General features: G+C 36.8%; 1 protein-coding gene across 4 annotated transcripts in view; it reads right to left on the bottom strand.

Moving 5' to 3' along the window:
- Positions 1-21,091, bottom strand: part of FCHSD2 (FCH and double SH3 domains 2) — a 327,826-nt gene that overhangs the window by 37,979 nt on the left and 268,756 nt on the right. For all 4 annotated transcript variants that reach the window (XM_038568738.1, XM_038568737.1, XM_038568740.1 and 1 more), the window contains 2 exons: positions 16,610-16,726; positions 2,155-2,259 (listed from right to left, as the gene is read on the bottom strand). In XM_038568738.1, coding sequence (XP_038424666.1) covers positions 2,155-2,259; positions 16,610-16,726 — 222 coding nt within the window. The remainder of the gene's footprint in view (positions 1-2,154; positions 2,260-16,609; positions 16,727-21,091) is intronic.

The following is a 21,091-nucleotide window of genomic DNA, read 5'->3' as shown; positions in this document are numbered from 1 at the left end:
GATAGGTGAAAATCAAGTGAGAGATCATTTTAAGATAGCAGTAGGATTAACTAGATTTCATAGATATTTAAAGCTGAGATAATGAATGGATCCAGCCCCATGGTTTTTAGCATATTCCATATTTTGGTAAGAAAATTATCTTTGAGAATGTAGACTTAAATACTGGTATTAGGAGAAATGAGACATTCTGTTGTGGGAATCTCACTTCATATTTTTAGCTTTAAGCTAACAAACACAGGGCTGTTTAGCATACTCATGGAAATTACAGATCATTCAGTCTAAATGCAGACTTTATGTGACTGATACTTACTACTGCTACAACTGAGGGGGTTGATAGAATTATGGTACCAGACAGTGACACCATGGAGGGAGTCTGGAAATGGAAAATCCAAGAGAGAACACACCCTTTTCTGAGACTTGTTCTGTTCCACTAAGGCTCTGAAACTGGCTTCATCTCAGTGTACGGAGAAACAAACAGCAGGAAAAACTCTTACACACAAGCCAATGTCTCTTAGACCAGGCAAGGGCCTGCCAACAGTACTTGGCCAGTATACTAGGGTAGTGGTTTAGCTATGACCCTGAATTCAGAGTGGAAAATGGCTATTTATTGTACACCCTGCCCTCTTCACTATGGAGGCTATGGATCATGTGCCAGAAACAAAGGCAAGCTGGGTTTACTGGGGCTTCTCTAGACTAGGCAGATGGCAAGCCTTTCTGGTTCAGATCACTTCTGTGGGGTTGTGCCAAAAACATGCTCATACTCCCTGTTTGCCTAAACTGCCCTTCCCCTGACCACCTGCTTCCCCCCCAATCAACCACTGAAATATTTCCTCAAAACCTCTAGAATCCTGAGGGAATATATGAAAATCACTGATTAACCTTCAGTCAATACAAGAACTCCTTGTGCAGAGTCCCTGACAGTATCTTATACACTTACAGTGCTGCACTTTATCCCAGGGGAGCTTATTCTCTCATTGGACAAATGAATGTTAGAGAGTGTTTCCCAAAGCCAGGCTCAAATCTGCCTCTTTCCTACCCTCTTTCGGTTCAAGTTACGCCTCTTGACATTGCATGACATAAATCTTATGCTATCCCTTTTTCTCTCATTCTAAAATACTCATCTGTCAACACCCAGCTCAAATTCTACCTCTTCTGTGCTACCTGCACTAACAACTTCTCCCACAGTGGTCTCTGTGTCCTCTGGGTTTCTTGAGTATTAAGTATACCTGTATGGACCACTTCTTGGCATTTATATTTTACAGTTTTAGTTACCTTTGGCACTCTCTGTGCCTTCCTAACAGGAACATACTCTCTTTGAGGTCTGGATAGTCTCAGTCTTTCTAAAATGTTTATTTTCTACATCCCTTCAACATGTTGCATTGGGTAGATAACTATACACAGCGTGCACAGGTTATCCATGAATTGGTCCTAACCACAATTATTTTGCTTACTTCCTACCACATTTCCTCATAAAAACCCTCCACTTTGAACAAATCCAACTGCCAAATTGTATCCTGTCTTCCTCCTTTGTAAGTAACTTTTTTCTTTCCATCTCAACCTCTCTGCCTGTAGATCAGGTAGTATTACTCTAGGGTGAATGAACTTTTGGACACTGTACACAAAAATGTGTATTTTTTTGTGAGAGAGAGGGTTTCACATTTTTGTACACAATCCTCAAAGGGTCCCATGACCCTTTACCAAAAGATTAAAATCCAGTGTTGTAATGTTTTTTAGCCTGTCTGCTTAACCAAGTCTCTCTTTATAAAAGATCAGCTTATGCCCCTAGACCAATGAGACTTTCATTATGGGGGAGGATTTTTCAAGGCTCTGAACATATGTATCTATCAATTTTATGCCATTAATTTGACTTATTATGTACTTTATGAAAAATGTAAAATTAATATCTTATTGTGACTTAATTCTTCTCTTATTTAATTTTTTATGATTGTAAACTCTTCAGATAGCAGGTTCAGTGTCTTTTTGTTATGTATACTACCTTGTATAAAGTAGGTGCTAAAAAATAATACTCTGGACAGATGAAGATGCTGAATCATCTTCAAATTAATCCATGTATAGAAACTGAATTCTAGAGATATATATCACAGCTGTGATGTTGTTGGAGCTGGGCAAAATGCCAGTTAGCTGTCACCTCACCTCTGCTTTACGAATATTTTCTCTAGCTTCATCTATTTTCTGTTCCAACTCTGCTCGGCTTTGTTCTGACACTGCAACTCCATGACATTCCAGGTCATCTAGAACCTATTAAAGAAAACAGAAAAACAATGATGGTTTTTGCTTCAGTGACTACAGTATTTAGGTAATTTAACAGACTTCAGTGACGAGTGGCCACAATTCCTTTTTTAACCTTTAATTTTTTTCATTTATTTGTTAATTAGAAAAAAAAAGACCCCTTGATATAATTATACTCATTCAAAGTTGCAAAAGTACTACAGAAAGTCCCCTCACACTTTCCCCCACAGCAACAACTTATATAACTGTTCTATAATATAAAAACCAGGAAATCGACATTGGCACAATCTACAAACCTTATTTGGATGGCATATTTTGATATGCATACACCTTCAGTTTTTAAAAATTACAAGAATATAGGGGTGCTTGGGTGGCTCAGTTGCTCGAGCATCTGCCTTTGGCTCAGGTCATGATCCCTGGGTCCTGGGATCGAGCCCTGTGGGTAGGCTCCCTGATCAGGGGGAGTCTTCTTCTCCCTCTCCTTCTGTCCCTCCTCCTGTTTGTGCTCTCATGCGCTCTCTCAAATACATAAATAAAATCTTTTTTAAAATTACATGAATATAAAGTATTGTAAAAGAACTAAAAAATGGCAAAAAGTCTCATATTTGCACATTCCACTATGTGCCCCCCCCCATCCAAGAGATAATTACTGCCATCAATTTACATGTATTTTTCCAAACTATTTCTTATGTATTTGTGCATACTTGCAGTTCTGCTTAAAAAATAATAAAATGACAGGGCACCTCGGTGGCACAGTTGGCTAAGTAAGAAGTCGACTCTTGGTTTTGGCTCAGGTTGTGATCTCAGGGTTGTGAGACTGAGCTCTGCCTCAGACTCCACTCTCAGCATGGAGTCTGCTTGAGATTCTTTCTCTCTCTCTCTGCCCCCTTGCTATCTCTCTCTCTCTCTCTCTCTAAAATAAATAAATCTTAAAAAAAAAGCCACTGAGACCTATCATCCCCTCAATGCGTCTAAGAGATCTTTTTATAATTGTACAAATAGAGTGACTTCATTTTCTAATCTACAGATTCATAGTTCAGTTGTATCATTTTTATTTCCCATTTTCATTTTATTCTTATTCTACTGCTATTTTTCAAATCCACAGATTCATAGTTCAGTTGTATCATTTTTATTTCCCATTTTCATTTTATTCTTATTCTATTGCTATTTTTCAAATTTCCCATTATTATAAATAGTACTGTACAACCTGGTTAATGACTCTTTGAACACATATAGGAATATTTATTTAAGATAAAAATACAGAAGTGGAAATTGTACATTTTAATTTAAACATACATTGCTGGGGGCACCTGTTAAATGTCTGACCCTCAGGTTTCAGCTCAGGTCCTTATTTCAGGGTCATAGATGGAGCCCCAGATTGGGCTCCACACTCAGCATAGAGTCTGCTTGAGACTCTGTCTGTCCCTCCCTCACCCTGGCCCCCGCACAGGCCCTCTCATTCTCTAAAATAAAAAAATAAATAAACCTTTAAAAAAAAATAGACATTGCCAAATTGTCCCCTAAAAGTTCTAGTATTCAACTAGTAGTGTGTGAGCATATTTTTTTGTATCTTACTAACATTACATATTGTCATTCTTTAAAATTTTTGCCAAGATTATATGTAAAGTTAATCATATTGTTTCAATTTTCATTTCTCTGATTAACAGTGTCATTTCATATATTGCTGGTCATCTGTATTTCTACTTTAATAAATTGGCAGTTCATAGCCTCTATTTATTTCTCTAGTTTTTTGCCCTTTTATTATTTATTAAACATTCTTGATATTAGTCCTTTTTCTGTTATTTATTTTATAAATATTTCCTCTCATTTTATTCCCTTACTCTTAACTTCTTAAAGTTCTTTTATTTTATAGACTGTATATAGTCTTATATTTATTCTTACTGAACCATTGTTATGTCTATTTGACAGTTGGGTCACATATTTTGGGGGGGTACATAGTCACATCACCTGTAAATAATAACAGGCATACCTTTTCCTAATATTTGAACACTTTCTTTTTCTTTCATTAATGTACCAAATCTTATGACCCTGAAAAGTAGTGGTGATGATTGGTACTGTTTAGGTAGGCATAATGCCCTCCAAAGATTTCAATATCTTAATCCTGGAACTGTTAATATGTAAAATTAATTTACAGATATATTAGAGTTATGGAACTTAAGATAGGGAGATTATGCTAGATTACTGATGTGGCAAAATCTAATCATTATGGCCCCTTATAAGCAGAGAACTTTCTCTGACTGGAATCAGATGAGAGGCCAAAAAGGAAGTCAAATTCCAACCATGGGAAGATTCAATGAATCACTGATGGTTCTGAGATGTAGAAGTCCATGTGCAAGGACCAGAGAGAGTATACTCTAGGAGGTAAGAGTAGCCTCCAGCTGATAGGAAAGAAGCAAGGACCTCAAGTTATTAGGATCTAGATCCTAACAACAACCTGAATGAGCTTAGAAGTGGGTTCTACCCTAAAGGCTAGCAGCACAATTTGATTTTGGCCTTGTTTAGAGCCTAAGCAGTAAAATCAACCAAATCCATCCAGATTTCTGATCCACGGAACTGTGAGATAAGAATTTTATAGTGTTTTAAGCTACTAAATTCATGGTAATTTGTTATGGCAGATATTGAAAACTAACACAACCATCAAGTATAATGTTTACTGTAAGTTTCAGGAAGATATCCTTGTTAGGATGAAAAATTCTTTATCTTGCTGGCTGTGACTTTTATTTTTTAATCACTAAGAGATAATGAATGTTATCATATGATTTTTTGGTAACTATAAAAATAGTCACAGAATTTTTCATCTTTATTTGGTGAATGCAGTTTATTATATGGATAAATTTTCTAGAGTTGAATCAGTCTGTCACCCTAACTAGTCATGTGCTTAAAATATAACTGGATTCATTTTTATTGAAATTTACTCAGCATTTTTATAAGTTTGTTACATTTTTGTTAAAAATCAATGGACTATATACATGTGCACCAATTTGTAGACTATCCTTTTTGTTCCATTCAATTATAAGTCTGTTCTTTTTTTTCCATGTTGGCAAGTTGAATTTATTATTAATTAATCAATTAATTATATTGGAGTTCTATTTGCCAACATATAGAATAACAACCCAATGCTCATCCCATCAAGTGCCCCCCTCAGTGCTCGTCACCCAGTCACTTCCACGCCGCCCACCTCCCTTTCCACCATCCCTAGTTCATTTCCCAGAGTTAGGAGTCTCTCATGTTCTCTCTCTCTGATATTTCCCACTCATTTTCTCTCCTTTCCCCTTTATTCCCTTTCACTATTTTTTATATTCCCCATCTGAATCAGACCACATATTTGTCCTTCTCCGATTGACTTATTTCATTCAGCATAATACCCTCCAGTTCCATCCACGTTGAAGCAAATGGTGGGTATTTGTCGTTTCTAATGGCTGAGTAATATTCCATTGAATACATAGACCACATCTTCTTTATCCATTCATCTTTCGATGGACACTGAGGCTCCTTCCACAGTTTGGCTATTGTGGACATTGCTGCTAGAAACATCGGGGTGCAGGTGTCCCGGCATTTCACTGCATCTGTATCTTTGGGGTAAATCCCCAGCAGTGCAATTGCTGGGTCTAGGGCAGGTCTATTTTTAACTCTTTGAGGAACCTCCACACAGTTTTCCAGAGTGGCTGCACCAGTTCACATTCCCACCAACAGTGCAAGAGGGTTCCCCTTTCTCCACATCCTCTCCAACATTTGTTGTTTTCTGCCTTGTTAATTTTCCCCATTCTGACTGGTGTGAGGTGGTATCTCATTGTGGTTTTGATTTGTATTTCCCTGATGGCAAGTGATGCGGAGCATTTTCTCATGTGCGTGTTGGCCATGTCTATGTCTTCCTCTGTGAGATTTCTGTTCATGTCTTTTGCCCATTTCATGATTGGATTGTTTGTTTCTTTGGTGTTGAGTTTAATAAGTTCTTTATAGATCTTGGAAACTAGCCCTTTATCTGATACGTCATTTGCAAGTATCTTCTCCCATTCTGTAGGTTGTCTTTTAGTTTTGTTGACCGTATCCTTTGCTGTGCAAAGCTTCCTATCTTGATGAAGTACCAATAGTTCATTTTTGCTTTTGTTTCTTTTGCCTTCGTGGATGTATCTTGCAAGAAGTTACTGTGGCCGAGTTCAAAAAGGGTGTTGCCTGTGTTCTTCTCTAGGATTTTGATGGAATCTTGTCTCACATTTAGATCTTTCATCCATTTTGAGTTTATCTTTGTGTATGGTGAAAGAGAGTAGTCTAGTTTCATTCTTCTGCATGTGGATGTCCAATTTTCCCCAGCACCATTTATTGAAGAGACGGTCTTCCAGTGGATAGTCTTTCCTCCTTTGTCGAATATTAGTTGACCATAAAGTTGAGGGTCCACTTCTGGATTCTCTATTCTGTTCCATTGATCTGTGTGTCTGTTTTTGTGCCAGTACCACACTGTCTTGATGATCACAGCTTTGTAGTACAATCTGAAGTCTGTCATTGTGATGCCCCCAGCTATGGTTTTCTTTTTTTAAATTCCCCTGGCTATTTGGGGTCTTTTCTGCTTCCACACAAATCTTAAGATGATTTGTTCCAACTCTCTGAAGAAAGTCCATGGTATTTTGATAGGGATTGCATTAAATGTGTAAATTGCCCTGGGTAGCATTGACATTTTCACAATATTAATTTTTCCAATCCATGAGCATGGAATATTTTTCCATCTCTTTGTGTCTTCCTCAATTTCTTTCAGAAATGTTCTGTAGTTTTTAGGGTATAGATCCTTTACCTCTTTGGTTAGGTTTATTCCTAGGTATCTTATGCTTTTGGGTACAATTGTAAATGGGATTGACTCTGATTTCTCTTTCTTCAGTCTCATTGTTAGTGTATAGAAATGCCACTGACTTCTGGGCATTGATTTTGTATCCTGCCACACTGCCAAATTGCTGTATGAGTTCTAGCAATCTTGGGTGGAGTCTTTTGGGTTTTCTAAGTAGAGTATCATGTCATCGGCGAAGAGGGAGAGTTTGACTTCTTCTTTGCCAATTTGAATGCCTTTTATTTCTTTTTGTTGTCTGATTGCTGAGGCTAGGACTCTAGTACTATGTTGAATAGCAGTGGTGAGTGTGGACATCCCTGCTTTGTTCCTGATCTTAGGGGAAAGGCTCCCAGTGCTTCCCCACTGAGAAGGATATTTGCTGTGGGCTTTACGTAGATGGCTTTTAAGATGCTGAGGAATGTTCCCTCTATCCCTACACTCTGAAGGGTTTTGATCAGGAATGGATGCTGTATTTTGTCAAATGCTTTCTCTGCATATATGGAGAGGATCATATTGTTCTTGTTTTTTCTCTTGATGATATGATCAATCACTTTGACTGCTTTACGAGTGTTGAACCAGCCTTGCATCCTGGGGATAAATCCCATTTGGTCATGGTGAATCATCTTCTTAATGTATTGTTGGATCCGATTGGCTAGTATCTTGTTGAGAATTTTTGCATCTGTGTTCATCCGGGATATTGGTCTATAATTCTCCTTTTTGGTGGGGTCTTTGTCTGGTTTTGGAATTAAGGTGATGCTGGCCTCATAGAATGAGTTTGGAAGTACTCCATCTTTTTCTATCTTATGAACAGCTTTAGTAGAATAGGTATGGTTTCTTCTTTAAACGTTTGATAGAATCCCCCTGGGAAGCCATCTGGGCCTGAACTTTTGTGTCTTGATAGGTTTTTGATGACTGCTTCAATTTCCTTCCTGGTTATTGGCCTCTCCAGGTTTTCTATTTCTTCCTGTTCCAGTTTTGGTAGTTTGTGGTTTTCCAGAAATGCATCCATTTCTTCTAGATTTCCTAATTTATTGGCGTATAGCTGCTCATAATATGTTTTTTAAATCGTTTGTATTTCCTTGGTGTTAGTGGTGATCTCTCCTTTTTCATTCATGATTTTATTAATTTGAGTTTTTTCTCTCTATTTTTTAATAAGGCTGGCTAATGGTTTATCTATCTTATTAATTCTTTCAAAAAACCAACTCCTGGTTTTGTTAATCTGTTCCACAGTTCTTCTGGTCTCTATTTCATTGAGTTCTGCTCGAATCCTTATTAACTCTCTTCTTCTGCTGGGTGTAGGATCTATTTGCTGTTTTTTTTCGCCAGCTCCTTTGGTGCAAGGTTAGCTTTTGTATTTGAGTTCTTTCCAGTTTTTGGATGGATGCTTGTACTGCAATGTATTTCCCCCTCAGGACTGCTTTTGCTGTATCCCAAAGATTTTGAATGGCTGTGTCTTCATTCTCATTAGTTTCCATGAATCTTTTTAATTCTTCTCTAATTTCCTGGTTGACCCTTTCATCTTTTAGCAGGATGGTCCTTAACCTACACGTGTTTGAAATCCTTCCAAACTTCTTGTGATTTAGTTCTAATTTCAAAGCATTATGGTCTGGAAATATGCAGGGGACGATCCCAATCTTTTGGTATTGGTGAGGACCTGATTTGTGACCCAGTATGTGGTCTATTCTGGAGAAAGTTCCATGTGCACTTGAGAAGAATGTGTATTCAGCTGCGTTTGGATGTAAAGTTCTGTAAATATCTGTGAAATCCATCTGGTCCAGTGTATCATTTAAAGCTCTTGTTTCTTTGGAGATGTTGTGCTTAGAAGATCTGTTGATTGTAGAAAGCGCTACATTCAAGTCACCAAGTATAAGTGTATTATTATCTAAGTATGTCTTAACTTTGGTTATTAATTGATTGATATACATGGCAGCTCCCACATTCGGGGCATAAATATTCATGATTGTTAGGTCCTCTTGTTGGATAGATCCTCTAAGTATGATATAGTATCCCTCTTCATCTCTTACTACAGTCTTTGGGATAAACTTTAATTTATCTGATATAAGGATGGCTACCCCTGTTTTCTTTTGAGGACACTTGAATGGTAAATGGTTCTCCAACCTTTTATATTCAGGCTATAGGTGTCCTTATGTCTAAAATGAGTCTCTTGTAGACAGCAAATAGATGGGTCTTGCTTTTTTATCCAGTCTGAAACCCTGCGCCTTTTGATGGGGTCGTTAAGCCCATTCACGTTCAGAGTTACTATTGACAGATATGAATTTAGTGTCATCATGATACCTATTCAGTCCCTGTTTTTGTGGACTGTCCCCTTGTACTTCCTCTTTCTATTACAGAATCCCCTCTTAGTATTTCTTGCAGAGCTGGCTTGATGGTCACATATTCTTTCAGTTCCTGCCTATCTTAGAAGTTCTTTATCTCTCCTATTCTGAATGAGAGCCTTGCTGGATAAAGTATTCTTGGCTGCAGGTTCTTCTCATTTAGGACCCTGAATATATCCTGCCAGCCCTTTCTGGCCTGCCAGGTCTCTATAGAGAGGTCTACTATTAATCTAATATTTCTCCCAATAAAAGTTAGAGATTTTTTTTGTCTTTTGCTGCTTTAAGGATCTTCTCTTTATCTTTGGAATTTGCAAGTTTCACTATTAAATGTCGAGGTGTTCAGCGGTTTTTATTGATTTTAGGGGGGGATCTCTCTATCTCCTGGATCTGAATGCCTGTTTCCCTTCTCAAGTTAGGAAAGTTCTCAGCTATGATTTGTTCAAATACATATTCTGGACCTCTGTCCCTTTTGGCACCCTCGGGAACCCCAATTAAACACAGATTTTTCCTTCTGAGGCAGTCATTTATTTCCCTTAACCTATCCTCATGATCTTTTAATTTTCTCTTTTTTCCTCAGTTTCCCTCCTTGCCATCAACTTGTCTTCTATGTGACTCACTCGTTCTTCTACCTCATTAACCCTCGTCATTAGGACCTCTAAGTTTAGATTGCATCTCATTTAATTGATTTTTAATTTCGGCCTGATAAGATCTTAATTCTGCAGTCATGAAGTCTCTTGAATCCTTTATGTTTTCTAGAGCCACAGGAGCTTTACAATTGTGCTTCTGAATTGGCTTTCTGACATTGAATTGTAATCCAAATTTTGTAACTCTGGGAGAGAGAGGACTGTTTCTGAGTCTTTCTTTTGAGGTGAACTTTTCCTTCTAGTCATTTTGCTCAGTGCAGAGTGGCCAAAAACAAGTTGTATTTGAGAGAAGCGTGAACTCTTCTCACTGTAGCATTTCAGCTGTTCTCTCTTTAAATCTCAGACCGAATTTGTAGGTTTTCAGGATGATTTGAAAGTTATCTAGGTAATTTGGTGGGGACAGGTGATTTGGGGACCCTACTCTTCCGCCATCTTGCCCCCTCCCCTGTAAGTCTGTTTTTACACCAATACTACAGCATCTTGATTTCTGTAGTTTTGTTTTGAGATAGAGTAAGCCCTCCGATATTTTTTAAGATTTTATTTATTTGAGAGAGAATAGGAGAGTGAACACGAGCAGGACATCGGAGGGGCAGAAGGAGAGGGATAAGCAGACTTCCCCACTGAGCAGGGAGTCAGGACCCTGGGATTATGAGCTGAGCTGAAGGCAGATGCTTAACTAAGTGGGCCACCCAGGTGCCCTAGCCCTCCAGCCCTTTAAAAAAAAAAAAGATTTACTTATTTATTATTTTCAGGGTGAGGGGGAAGAGTGTTTTTGAGTATGTGCATGGCAGGCAGGGGTGGCCAAGGGAGAGGGAGAGAGAGAATCCCAAGCAGGCTCCATGCTCAGTGCAGAGCCTGATGCTTAACTGACTGAGACATCCAGGTACCCTGGCCCTCCAATTTTATTATTTTTCAAAACTGCTTTAGCTATTTTAGATCATTTTTATTTCCTGTATGTTTTAGAAGCATTTTGTCAATTTCTATAAAAACTCCTGCTGGGTGTCTGACTTGCATTGCACTCAATAAATTGAGATAACCAGTATTTTTAAAATATTGCTACTGCTACAAATGAACAAAGAGAAAAAGAGATAAACCAAAACACAGACTTTTAAATATGGTTTCCAGAGGGAACACAGGTGAGAAGATGGGTGAAATAAATGATGAGGATTAAGGGTACACTTATCATGATGAGCACTACTCAGTGCTCCTGAAACTAATTTAACATTGTATGTTAACTATACTGGAATTAAAATTAAAAAAACCCTTCAGTTCTTCATGTTAAAAAATAAAAAAAATATTGAAACTTCTATTCCATTGGTCTATTTGTTTGTCATAACAATACTACAATGTTTTGAATACTATAGCTTTGTAATAAGTTTTAAAGTCAGGAAGTATGAATCCTTCAGCTTTGTACTTTTTCAAGACTGTTTTGACCAGCCGGGCTTCCATAAGATTCCATATGAATTTTAGGATTGGTTTTTCTATTTCTACAAAAAAATACTGTTGGGATTCTGGTAGGGATTGCACTGAATCTGTTTATCATTTTGGGTGGTATTGTCACCTTAATATTATCTTCCATTTCATAAACACAGGGTGTCTTTCCATTTATTTTTATCTTATTTAATTCCTTTCATCAATATCATAGTTTTTAGGGTACAAGTCACTTGCCTCCTTGGTTAAGTTCATTCCTAGGTATTTTATTCTTTTTGATTATTCTTTTGATTCTTTTTGGATCTGTTTTCTTAATTTCCTTTTTTGATTGTACATTGTTAGTGTATTAAATGCAACTGATTTTTGTGTGTTAATTTTGTATTCTGCAACTTTGCTGAATTTGCTTACTAGCTCTAATAGGTGTGTGTGTATGTATAAGATCGTTTCATTTGTGAACAGAGATAATTTTAACTTCTTTCTTTTCAATCTGGATGCCTTTTAATTTTTCTTACACCTAATGGCTGTGGCTAGGACTTCTAGTATTATAATGAATAGAAATGGCAAAAGGGGGCATCCTTGCCTTGTTTTTGATCCTAAGGAAATATTTTGATTCTCGTATCATTGAGTATCACTGCTTTTTAACAAATTGATTATGAAAGGCTTTGGTGTGATCTTTGTGTTTTACCTTCCTGGAATTTGTTGGGCTCCTTGGATTTTTAGGTTTATAGTTTTTTGTTAAACTTGGGACAGGGCATCCCTGGGTGGCTCAGTGGTTTAGTGCCTGCCTTCGGCCCAGGGTGTGATCCTGGAGTCTCAGGATTGAGTCCCACATCAAGCTCCCTGCATGGAGCCTGCTTCTCCCTCTGCTTGTGTCTCTGCCTCTCTCTCTCTCTCTCTCTGTGTCTCTCATGAATAAATAAATAAAATATTAAAAAAAATAAACTTGGGACAGTTTTAGCTATACCTTTTTTCAAATATTTTTCTTACTCTTTATTCTGTCTCCAAATAAATCTCTAACTCCCAAAATGTTAGATCACATATTATCCCGCACAGATTAATGATGCTCCATTCATTTTCAAAAAGTCTTTTATTTCTCTGTGTTTCAGTTTGGACAGTTACTATTGCTATATATACTTTTAAAGCTCATTGTTCTTTTTTTGGTGCCATCCAATCTAATGAATTTTTCATTTCAAATATTGTATTTTCTTTTTTTTTTTTTCAAATATTGTATTTTCAGCTCTAAAAGTTCCATTTGTGTTTTTTTTTGGGGGGGTATATTTTCCTTTCCTTTCTTCAATATGTTCATGTTCATTTTCTTTTAAATCCTTAACTTATTTACTGTTCTAAAATCCTTATTTGACATTTATGGGTCTGCTTTGATTTTCTCCTCTGATCATGGATTATATTCCTTGCTTCTTTTAATATTTAGCATATCTGATTCTTGACATTGTGAATAGTATGTTTTTTTAATGTAATTTTTTTTGAGGGGCAGGAGCAAAGGGACAAGGAGAGAGAATCTTAAACAGACCCATGCCCAGAATACAGCCTGATGTGGGCTTGATCTCACAACCCTGACAGCATGACTGAGCCAAAATCAAGAGTGGGATGCTGAAATGGCTGAGTCACCCAGGTGCCCCATGAATACTGTTACTGACTACAGGATTTTGTTTTCTTCCTTTGAAGAGTAGATTTTTTTGTTTTTTACCTTGGAGGGCAAATAAGGTACCTGTGGATTAGCCTGATTTTTTTGTTTTGTTTTGTTTTGTTTTGTTTAAAGATTTCATTTATTTTGAGAGAGAGAGAGAGAGTATGTGTGTGAGCAGGAGCAGGGGAAGGGGCAGAAGAAGAGGGAGAAGTAGACTCTGCAGAGCAGGGAGCCTGATACAGAGCTTGATCTGAAGACCCTGAGATCATGATCTGAGCCAAAGGCAGACACTTAAAACAACTGATCCACCCAGGCGCCCCTAGCTTGATCTTCTTGAAGCTTGTTTTAAACCTCTGTTAGGTTAGTTCTAATGTAGCCTTATTCCAAGATTAATACAGCCCTGGAACCATTGTATGATCCTTCTGCAGTCTCCTGAATGCCCCAAGTGATCCATGAATAGTCTCAATCTTTGCTAATCACAACTTAAACCTGTCCTGGCCCTATGTAGCCTCTGGGAATCCTTCAGCTTATATCCTCTGTCATTCTCTACCCCATATTGTGGAATTTCATCATATGCATGTGTGCTTTAGTATGCAGCACAGAATGAAGGGGGGGTGGCTATGTCGATTTTTGGAATTCTCTCTATATATCTCCATACTGTTTGGTACTGTACCCTGAAATTCATGCCACTTCAGCTACTCTGAACTTCGATCTCTGTCATCTCAACTCAGCCAGTCTGTGGTTCCCTGCTTCAGTTCTCACTCCCTGCACTGCAATATAGAAAGTGCCTTTAGGTAGAAAACCTGGGAGGTCATATGGCTACTAATTTTATGGATTTTTTCTCCCTTTCTTCTCAGGTTTCACACTTCTGTTATTGTCTGTTGTACAATATCTGAAAACATTTGTTTCATACACTTAGACTAGTTTTAGAGTTGTTGATGCAGGAGGATAAGTGTGATCCCTGGTAATTTATCATGGCCAAAAGCAGAATTGGTTTTAGTATTAAAAAACCCTTGGGCAGCCCAGGTGGCTCAGTGGTTTAGCACCGCCTTCAGTCCAGGACGTGATCCTGGAGACCTGGGATCGAGTCCCACGTCGGGCTCCCTGCATGGAGCCTGCTTCTCCCTCTGCCTGTGTCTCTGCCTCTCTCTCTCTCTCTCTCTCTCTCTGCCTCTCATGAATAAATAAAAAAAATCTTAAAAAAAAAAGTTTAAAAAATAAAAAAAAACCCTTAATTTTATTGCTTAAATTATACCTCACTAGATTAAAGCTTATCACAGGTCATACTATTAAGAAATGGGAAAGTTGTTGCAATCTGCCTGTATCTATCTCCCAGCAGAAAGACAACAGTAAGAGGAAACAGATTTATTTAAATATCTGAACATTTACTTGCAAGTATAGTAAAGCATTTTAATAGAACAAAGTCTCTATGTGTTTTACACTTTGAAGTATAAAGCTGTAGTAATTAATCACTATTTATTGGATATATAGTAAATAACTTGTCTCTCCTACTTCACTAATTCTTTGAGATAAACTTAGAGGAACTACACTCAAGAAGCCTTATATGTCCATGAATCTCATTTAGAAGATCAGATTCTGAAATTTATATTAGAGTCTGACACCAGGCTTTGGGGGATTTGGAGTAAAGAGGGGAGTTTTATTTTGCACACAAGAGGGATGTAAACTGTTATAACTAGAAGGTAGACTGTGGAAGACTGTGTTTTTAAAAAACGTTACTACAATATTTCCCATTCCACATGTTCTTCTAGAACCTTCCTATTTCTCTACCAAGAAGTAGAGTTTATGTTCTCGCTCCTTGAACCTGGACAATAGGACTTTGTGATTGCTTCAGTTAACAAAAATATGACTCAGGTATAATAACATCATGTTATTTCTGAGGCTAGGCCAGAAAAGATAACATAGCTCCTACTTGGCTCATTCTTGGGACTCACACTTTTGGAGCCCTTTGCTACCAGGTAAGAAGAGCTAAGCTGAAGCCACTGTGTTGGAGAGACCATATGGAGAGACCACAGAGAGACAGAAGCGGCAAGCCAAGTCTATACAATCGCCAGAGTGCTAAGAGACAATTAAAATGCTCCTTTTTGGAGCACTTGGGTAGCTCAGTTGGTTAAATGTCTGTTTTTGGCTTAGCTCATGATCTCAGGGTCCTAGGATAGAGTCCTATGTTGGTCTCTCTGCTCAGCTGGGAGCCTGCTTCTTTCTCTCCCTCTGCCTACTTGTGCTCTCTCCTCTCTGTCAAGTAAATAAAATCTTTTTTAAAAAATGCTCTTTTTTGTGACATTAAGTTTGAGGTATTCTGTTTTGTGCATTAGATTAGTGGAACATTGAACTCGGGATGCCATGAAACAGTAAAAAGAAGTCAAAGCAGGCAAGAGGATACATGTATACACAGAAGAAAGGTTTGATGTTGGAGATATTAATTTATGATTTGTTGGTAAGTGGAATCATGGTACTGGTTTCGACTGCCTATAATGAGAATAAATAAGATAGCCTAATATAGAACTCTGAGGAATTTAAATCTTTACCTAGGAGGTGGAGAAAGAAGATCTATAAAAAAATACAGGAATGGCCAGAGAAGCAGAAGGAAAACCAGGACAATGTTAAGTCCTGGATAACTAGAGAAGACAGTGTTTCAACACAAAGGCAGTTGTCGATTATGATGAAACTGCCAACAGGTTTTGAGAAATAAAAATGTCCATTTTGGATTTAGCAGCATAGACATCACTAGTGATTTTGCCAAGTGTAGTCTATATGAAGTACAAAGGAAGGGAAAGTAGGAAAAGTCCAATTATAGGCTAAAAAATAAGTGTGAGATTAGGAAATATAGACATTAAATATGAATTCTTTTAATAAGTTGGATGTGCAGGTCAAGAAAAAGTTATAACTAAATGTAAATTAGAAAATTTTTACTATAACTAAAGTAATTTCTTTGTGCTTAAAGTTGAGTCTTAAAGATACATTTTTTTGGTGCTTAATTTTAATTTTGTAATTTTAATTGATTATTTATTTATTTACTTAGTTAAGTAAACTCTATGCCCAACGTGGGCACGACCCTGAGATCAGGAGTTGCATGCTCTATGGACTGTGCCAGCCAGGTACCCCTTGAAGATACATTTTCATGGAATCTACAATTAAATCTTCAAAAAATTTGTCTAGGGCATTAAATGCCTAATTCAATATACCATGTCTCTTCTACTACCTGAAAGATAGTAACACACTATCACTAACCTTTCTTAGGAAATTCTATGACAAATGGATAAATTACTGTATTGCTTCTTGAAGGGCTTAAGGAATTTCTAAGCTAAGTAGATAGCTGAGAGCATACTGCTGAGTTGTTGAAATAACAGAAAAAAAACATTAATTTTTTCACATTAATAAAACTCAACTCAAATTGTTTTGACATTTGGCTTATGCTAAATGTAGCCAAAGACTCTATTACACTTACCCGTTGTTGGTGAACAATGTTTTTGTGCTCACGTGCCACACGTGTGGCCCATTTTCGAGCCTCCTTGTTTAGACTGTGCTCCTCTGTGGTTCCAGTTTCTGATTCTAATTGTCGGCTCTACAACATAAGAGAAAACAGAGCCAAAACATTATTGTGCCTCCTGAAATCACTACTGTTTGTAGGTGGACCAGAGAGCCTTCACTTAATCAGCACTCAAAACAAGCCATGCTCCACTACTGTGGGAAGCAATATCTCATGTCAGAACATTAGCAGGACAGTACGAAACCATAAATGACTACAGGTTTTTTTCATCTTACACTCCTTAATATTAGAGCTTCATCTTTAATACTGTGGACTGATCCATTTTGGGTGTGAAGAAAGCTAGCTACGCAAAGAAAAAAAAAGTATTCATGCCAACCTACTACAACACTAAAATAGTTGCATAGGTAAAGTGGAAACAATTCAATAGTTATAATGGAATTTTAAAAAACAATCAATGGATAGAAATGAAAAGAACAAAACAATATAGAAATAGCAACACAACCTCTCTGTCCCCAAAGACACTGGGTTTAATTTAGTTTCAGGTCCATTACCAATTAACCCAAATCCCTCAAACTAGTTTTTGCCCTTCCTCTGGACTTTAATGTCGTATGAAAGAGAGGGGTGCTATATCAGTAAGGGTTTCATCTAGTCCAAAATACTATTATTATGTTTCACAAAGACCAAACTGCAAAATCTAAATTAACGATAGTAATAGTCCCTACTGTATAAAGTATTATGAAAAGTGCTTCATATAACTTTTATTACAACCTTACAAGATGAGTCATACATCCATCTTATAGAAAAGGAAACTGAAGCTCAGAGAGGTTACATAAAATTTCTAGTGTCTACCAGCTATTAAATCTTCAACTTTGATTATACAAGTCTGATTCTAGAATCAGAGCTCTTAACCACTAAACTATTTTAATTTTCTCTAAACTCTTAAGAATCCATGAAAATGAAGAAACCCATGAATAATTGGGAAAGCAAACAATTTCTTAACTATGAATTATCCCAAGAAGATTTTAATACAAAAAAGAAGCAAAATTTTACAGTGGAAATATTTTAGAAAACTGACTTTTGCAAGGCGACATAGCTCAAATTGGGGGAGTAAGTAGAATTTGACTAGCTGGATTAAAAAGTATTTCTGTTGAGGGGATTATAGGCAACTTTCAAAAACTTTTACTCTATGCAGACATTTCAGCTAAAGCTAGACTGTACAATGATAAATGTATTGAAATAGAGCAAAACATTTTTTTAATCTAACCAACTTCACAATTACATTTTATTATTCTGATTCATTCTTTGGGGTATTAAGAATCTGGGAACCATCTTTATTATTACATTTTACTTTGTAAAAGGATCTAGGCATTTGAATTTTAATTCATTCTCAGAAGTCAGGATTAAAAACGTTAAACCCTGGATGCAGATTACAAATGCAATCTACATTAGCCAGAGAAATCTAATGTATAAATGGAATGCCAGAAATATGTATTCTGAGGAGCCCAGGCATAGGTTTTTAAGTCAGACAGACTTAGTTTTAATCCTATGTTCTTTATTAGCTTTATATGATCTTGGGCATGTTATTAATCGAAGTCTTAGTTACATCTGAAAACTAGTGAAAATGCCTATCTCATAGGGGGTTATTAAAATAAAATGTGCTCATATAATAAGCATTCTTTTATAAACCTTATCCTATATAATTAAGTATCCAGTAACTGGTAATTGCTAATGCTAAACAGTTGAAAATTACTTGAAACAAAATCTTGTTATTAGTAAAAAATTCCAAATAATTCCTAGGGTCTTGCTAGCCCAAAGAATGAATCAGAAACAAGATTGAAGATAGGCTAAAAGATCAAGGCAGATCTCAAACAGAATGCACTTATAGGGAATAGAATAGATGAGAAAGGAGACAATTGATGGAGAAATTTGATTTTTATCACTGAGCAACATTTTAGTAATAGGTAAATGGGTTTAAATGTGTATCAGGCTGCAGAGAGGCCACAGCCCTACTTGCCCACACATAATTTCTTTTTATTAAGTATTTCCTTGCTTAAGAGCTGGGCAAGGAAAGATAGGGCTTTTTTCCCTTTGTCTTCGGGGTTTTACTATTTTTCAGACAGGAGTGTCCAATGATCAGGATGGACAACAAATGCCACTGATTGGGAGATACGATTTTGTGATTCAAATTTAAGTTAATTTTTTTTCATGAATCCTAAATTCCTCAAGCCACGGAAAGGCATGTGGAAGCTACCTATAACTCAGGTCTAGACAAATGAGAATTTCATACAAGGCAAACACAGCCCAGATGTTAAAACAATATACAGAAAAATGTTCTAATGCTGCCTCTACCATCCAATATTGATATAAATCAGAATCTAGTGTAGATCAGATGGTGATGTTAGCAGTAGTTGATTCTACCAAAGGAACTGCTAGTGACTGCTTCTTTTTTAAAATGTTAGCTAATTTAATCTTTAGTTCACTCTTTAAACATTTTTCCTTTACCTCTTAAAAATGTATTTGGAAAAAAATGTATTTGGAACATAAAAAGAATAATTACATATTTAAGCTATTAAGCACAAAAATTTAAAGCACACTGTTATCTGCCTGAAGCAGAATATGAGATTTTTAAATTACATATCAAAAAGCACTGTGGCCTAACTCTGAAAAAGTTCTTATTGTATTTCTTTTTAAGATACATACATAATAACATCGCAATTTTCAGAGTAATAGTCACAAAAATAATTCAAATAAATTACAAACTGAAGAGAAATGCTATAAAAGAACTTTTCTATCAACTTTTTTTTTTTTTTAAGATTTTACTTATTTATTCATGAGAGACACACAGAAAGTCAGAGACCTAGGCAGAGGGAGAAGAAGCAGGCTCGATGCATGGAGCCTGATGGAATCGCCAGGATCCTGCCCTGAGCCAAAGGCAGATGCTCAACCGCTGAGCTACCTAGGTGTCCCCTTCCTATCAAATTTTCTTATTTATTTATTTATTTATTTATTTATTTATTTATTTATTTATTTATTTATTTATTTATTATTTTATTTATTTATTCATGAGAGACACACAGAGAGGGAGAGGCAGAGACACAGGCAGAGAGAGAAGCAGGCTCCATGCAGGGAGCCTGATGTGGGACTCGATCTTGGGTCTCTAGGATCACACCCTGGGCTGAAGGCGGTGCTAAACCGCTGAGCCACCCGGGCTGTTCTCCTATCAACTTTTAAGTATAGGATAGGTAGTTTCTAATTTATTTGTCAGCTTGGGTATTCGATAAGTTAGGTCAACTAAATGTGATTCTTGAGATCTTTGGAAACATCTGATTTTAGAAATCATACAAGTTTTAGTAAAAAAACATTACAGAAGCAGATGGGTCTTTTCCTGGAAAATAATGTAAATCTAAACACAAACCTATGCTGTTCCCTCTGGGTAAAACAACTTCCTCATTGTTTTTTTTTTTTTTTTATTGTTCTTCAAATCTCAGTTCAAGCACTATGTGAAATCTTCCCTGATTTCGCAGACAGACTCAGGGGGCTTCTTCATTGACATATTTACATTGTATTAATTTATTCATTTGTTAGACATTTACTGAGCGACTACTTAGAGGCTAATATTGCATTATACTGTGACTGCTGGCATGGTTCCTGTTTATCTTTAGGCAATTTGAGGATGTGAACCCTCAATAAAGTTTGGTCAAGTAAAACCTAATACCCTCATTCTAAAGTGAGGAGTAGGCCACCAGATTATTGTAATGGCGCTTGCAGAGGTGACCAGAAATAAATATACTGCATTAGAATGTATTAGAATTAGTTTCTAACTGATAAAGGAAAGATTATTTTTATAGGGAAGAACAGAGTGAACAGAGGAGAAAGAGAATTAATTTATTGTGTCATGCATTTTAATACAGGTTCTTGAAGTGGACTTTAGGGTTGAGATCCCTCTCCTACTTCTACAATAAAAGGTTTCCTTTTTCTTGCTTAAATACCCCCACAAAACCCATTCAAAATGGATGTCTGAGGAAGGACTTTTTAAAAAAATCTCTAAATTAAGGGATTTTTATAATTTTATGAAATTTATTCTTTCCTTAAAAAGTAGTCACTGAAATCTGAAGTATGTTTATTCTTTAAATGTCATTCTGGCTAACATACTTCACCTACTTCATATCCTCTAGGCCTCAGCTTCTTCACGTGAAAACTAGGACATTTGAAGATGAGATGAAATATGATTCTTACTACTGCTGCAATTAATTTTAAGATAACAGACTGACTCATGCCTTATCTATAAGCAACAGGAACACTGTGTTTCTCTGGATAAGAGATCCAGAAACTGGGATGCCTGGGTGGCTCAGTGGTTGAGCATCTGCCTTTGGCTCAGGGCGTGATCCTAGAGTCCCAGGATCAAGTCCCACATCGATTTTCCTGCATGGAGCCTACTTC

Source organism: Canis lupus, chromosome 21 (genome assembly GCF_011100685.1).
Source record: "Canis lupus familiaris isolate Mischka breed German Shepherd chromosome 21, alternate assembly UU_Cfam_GSD_1.0, whole genome shotgun sequence".
Classification (NCBI taxonomy): Eukaryota; Metazoa; Chordata; class Mammalia; order Carnivora; family Canidae; genus Canis; species Canis lupus.
The sequence above is the reverse complement of the archived record's forward strand: the minus strand, read 5'-3'. Positions and strand labels throughout refer to the sequence as shown.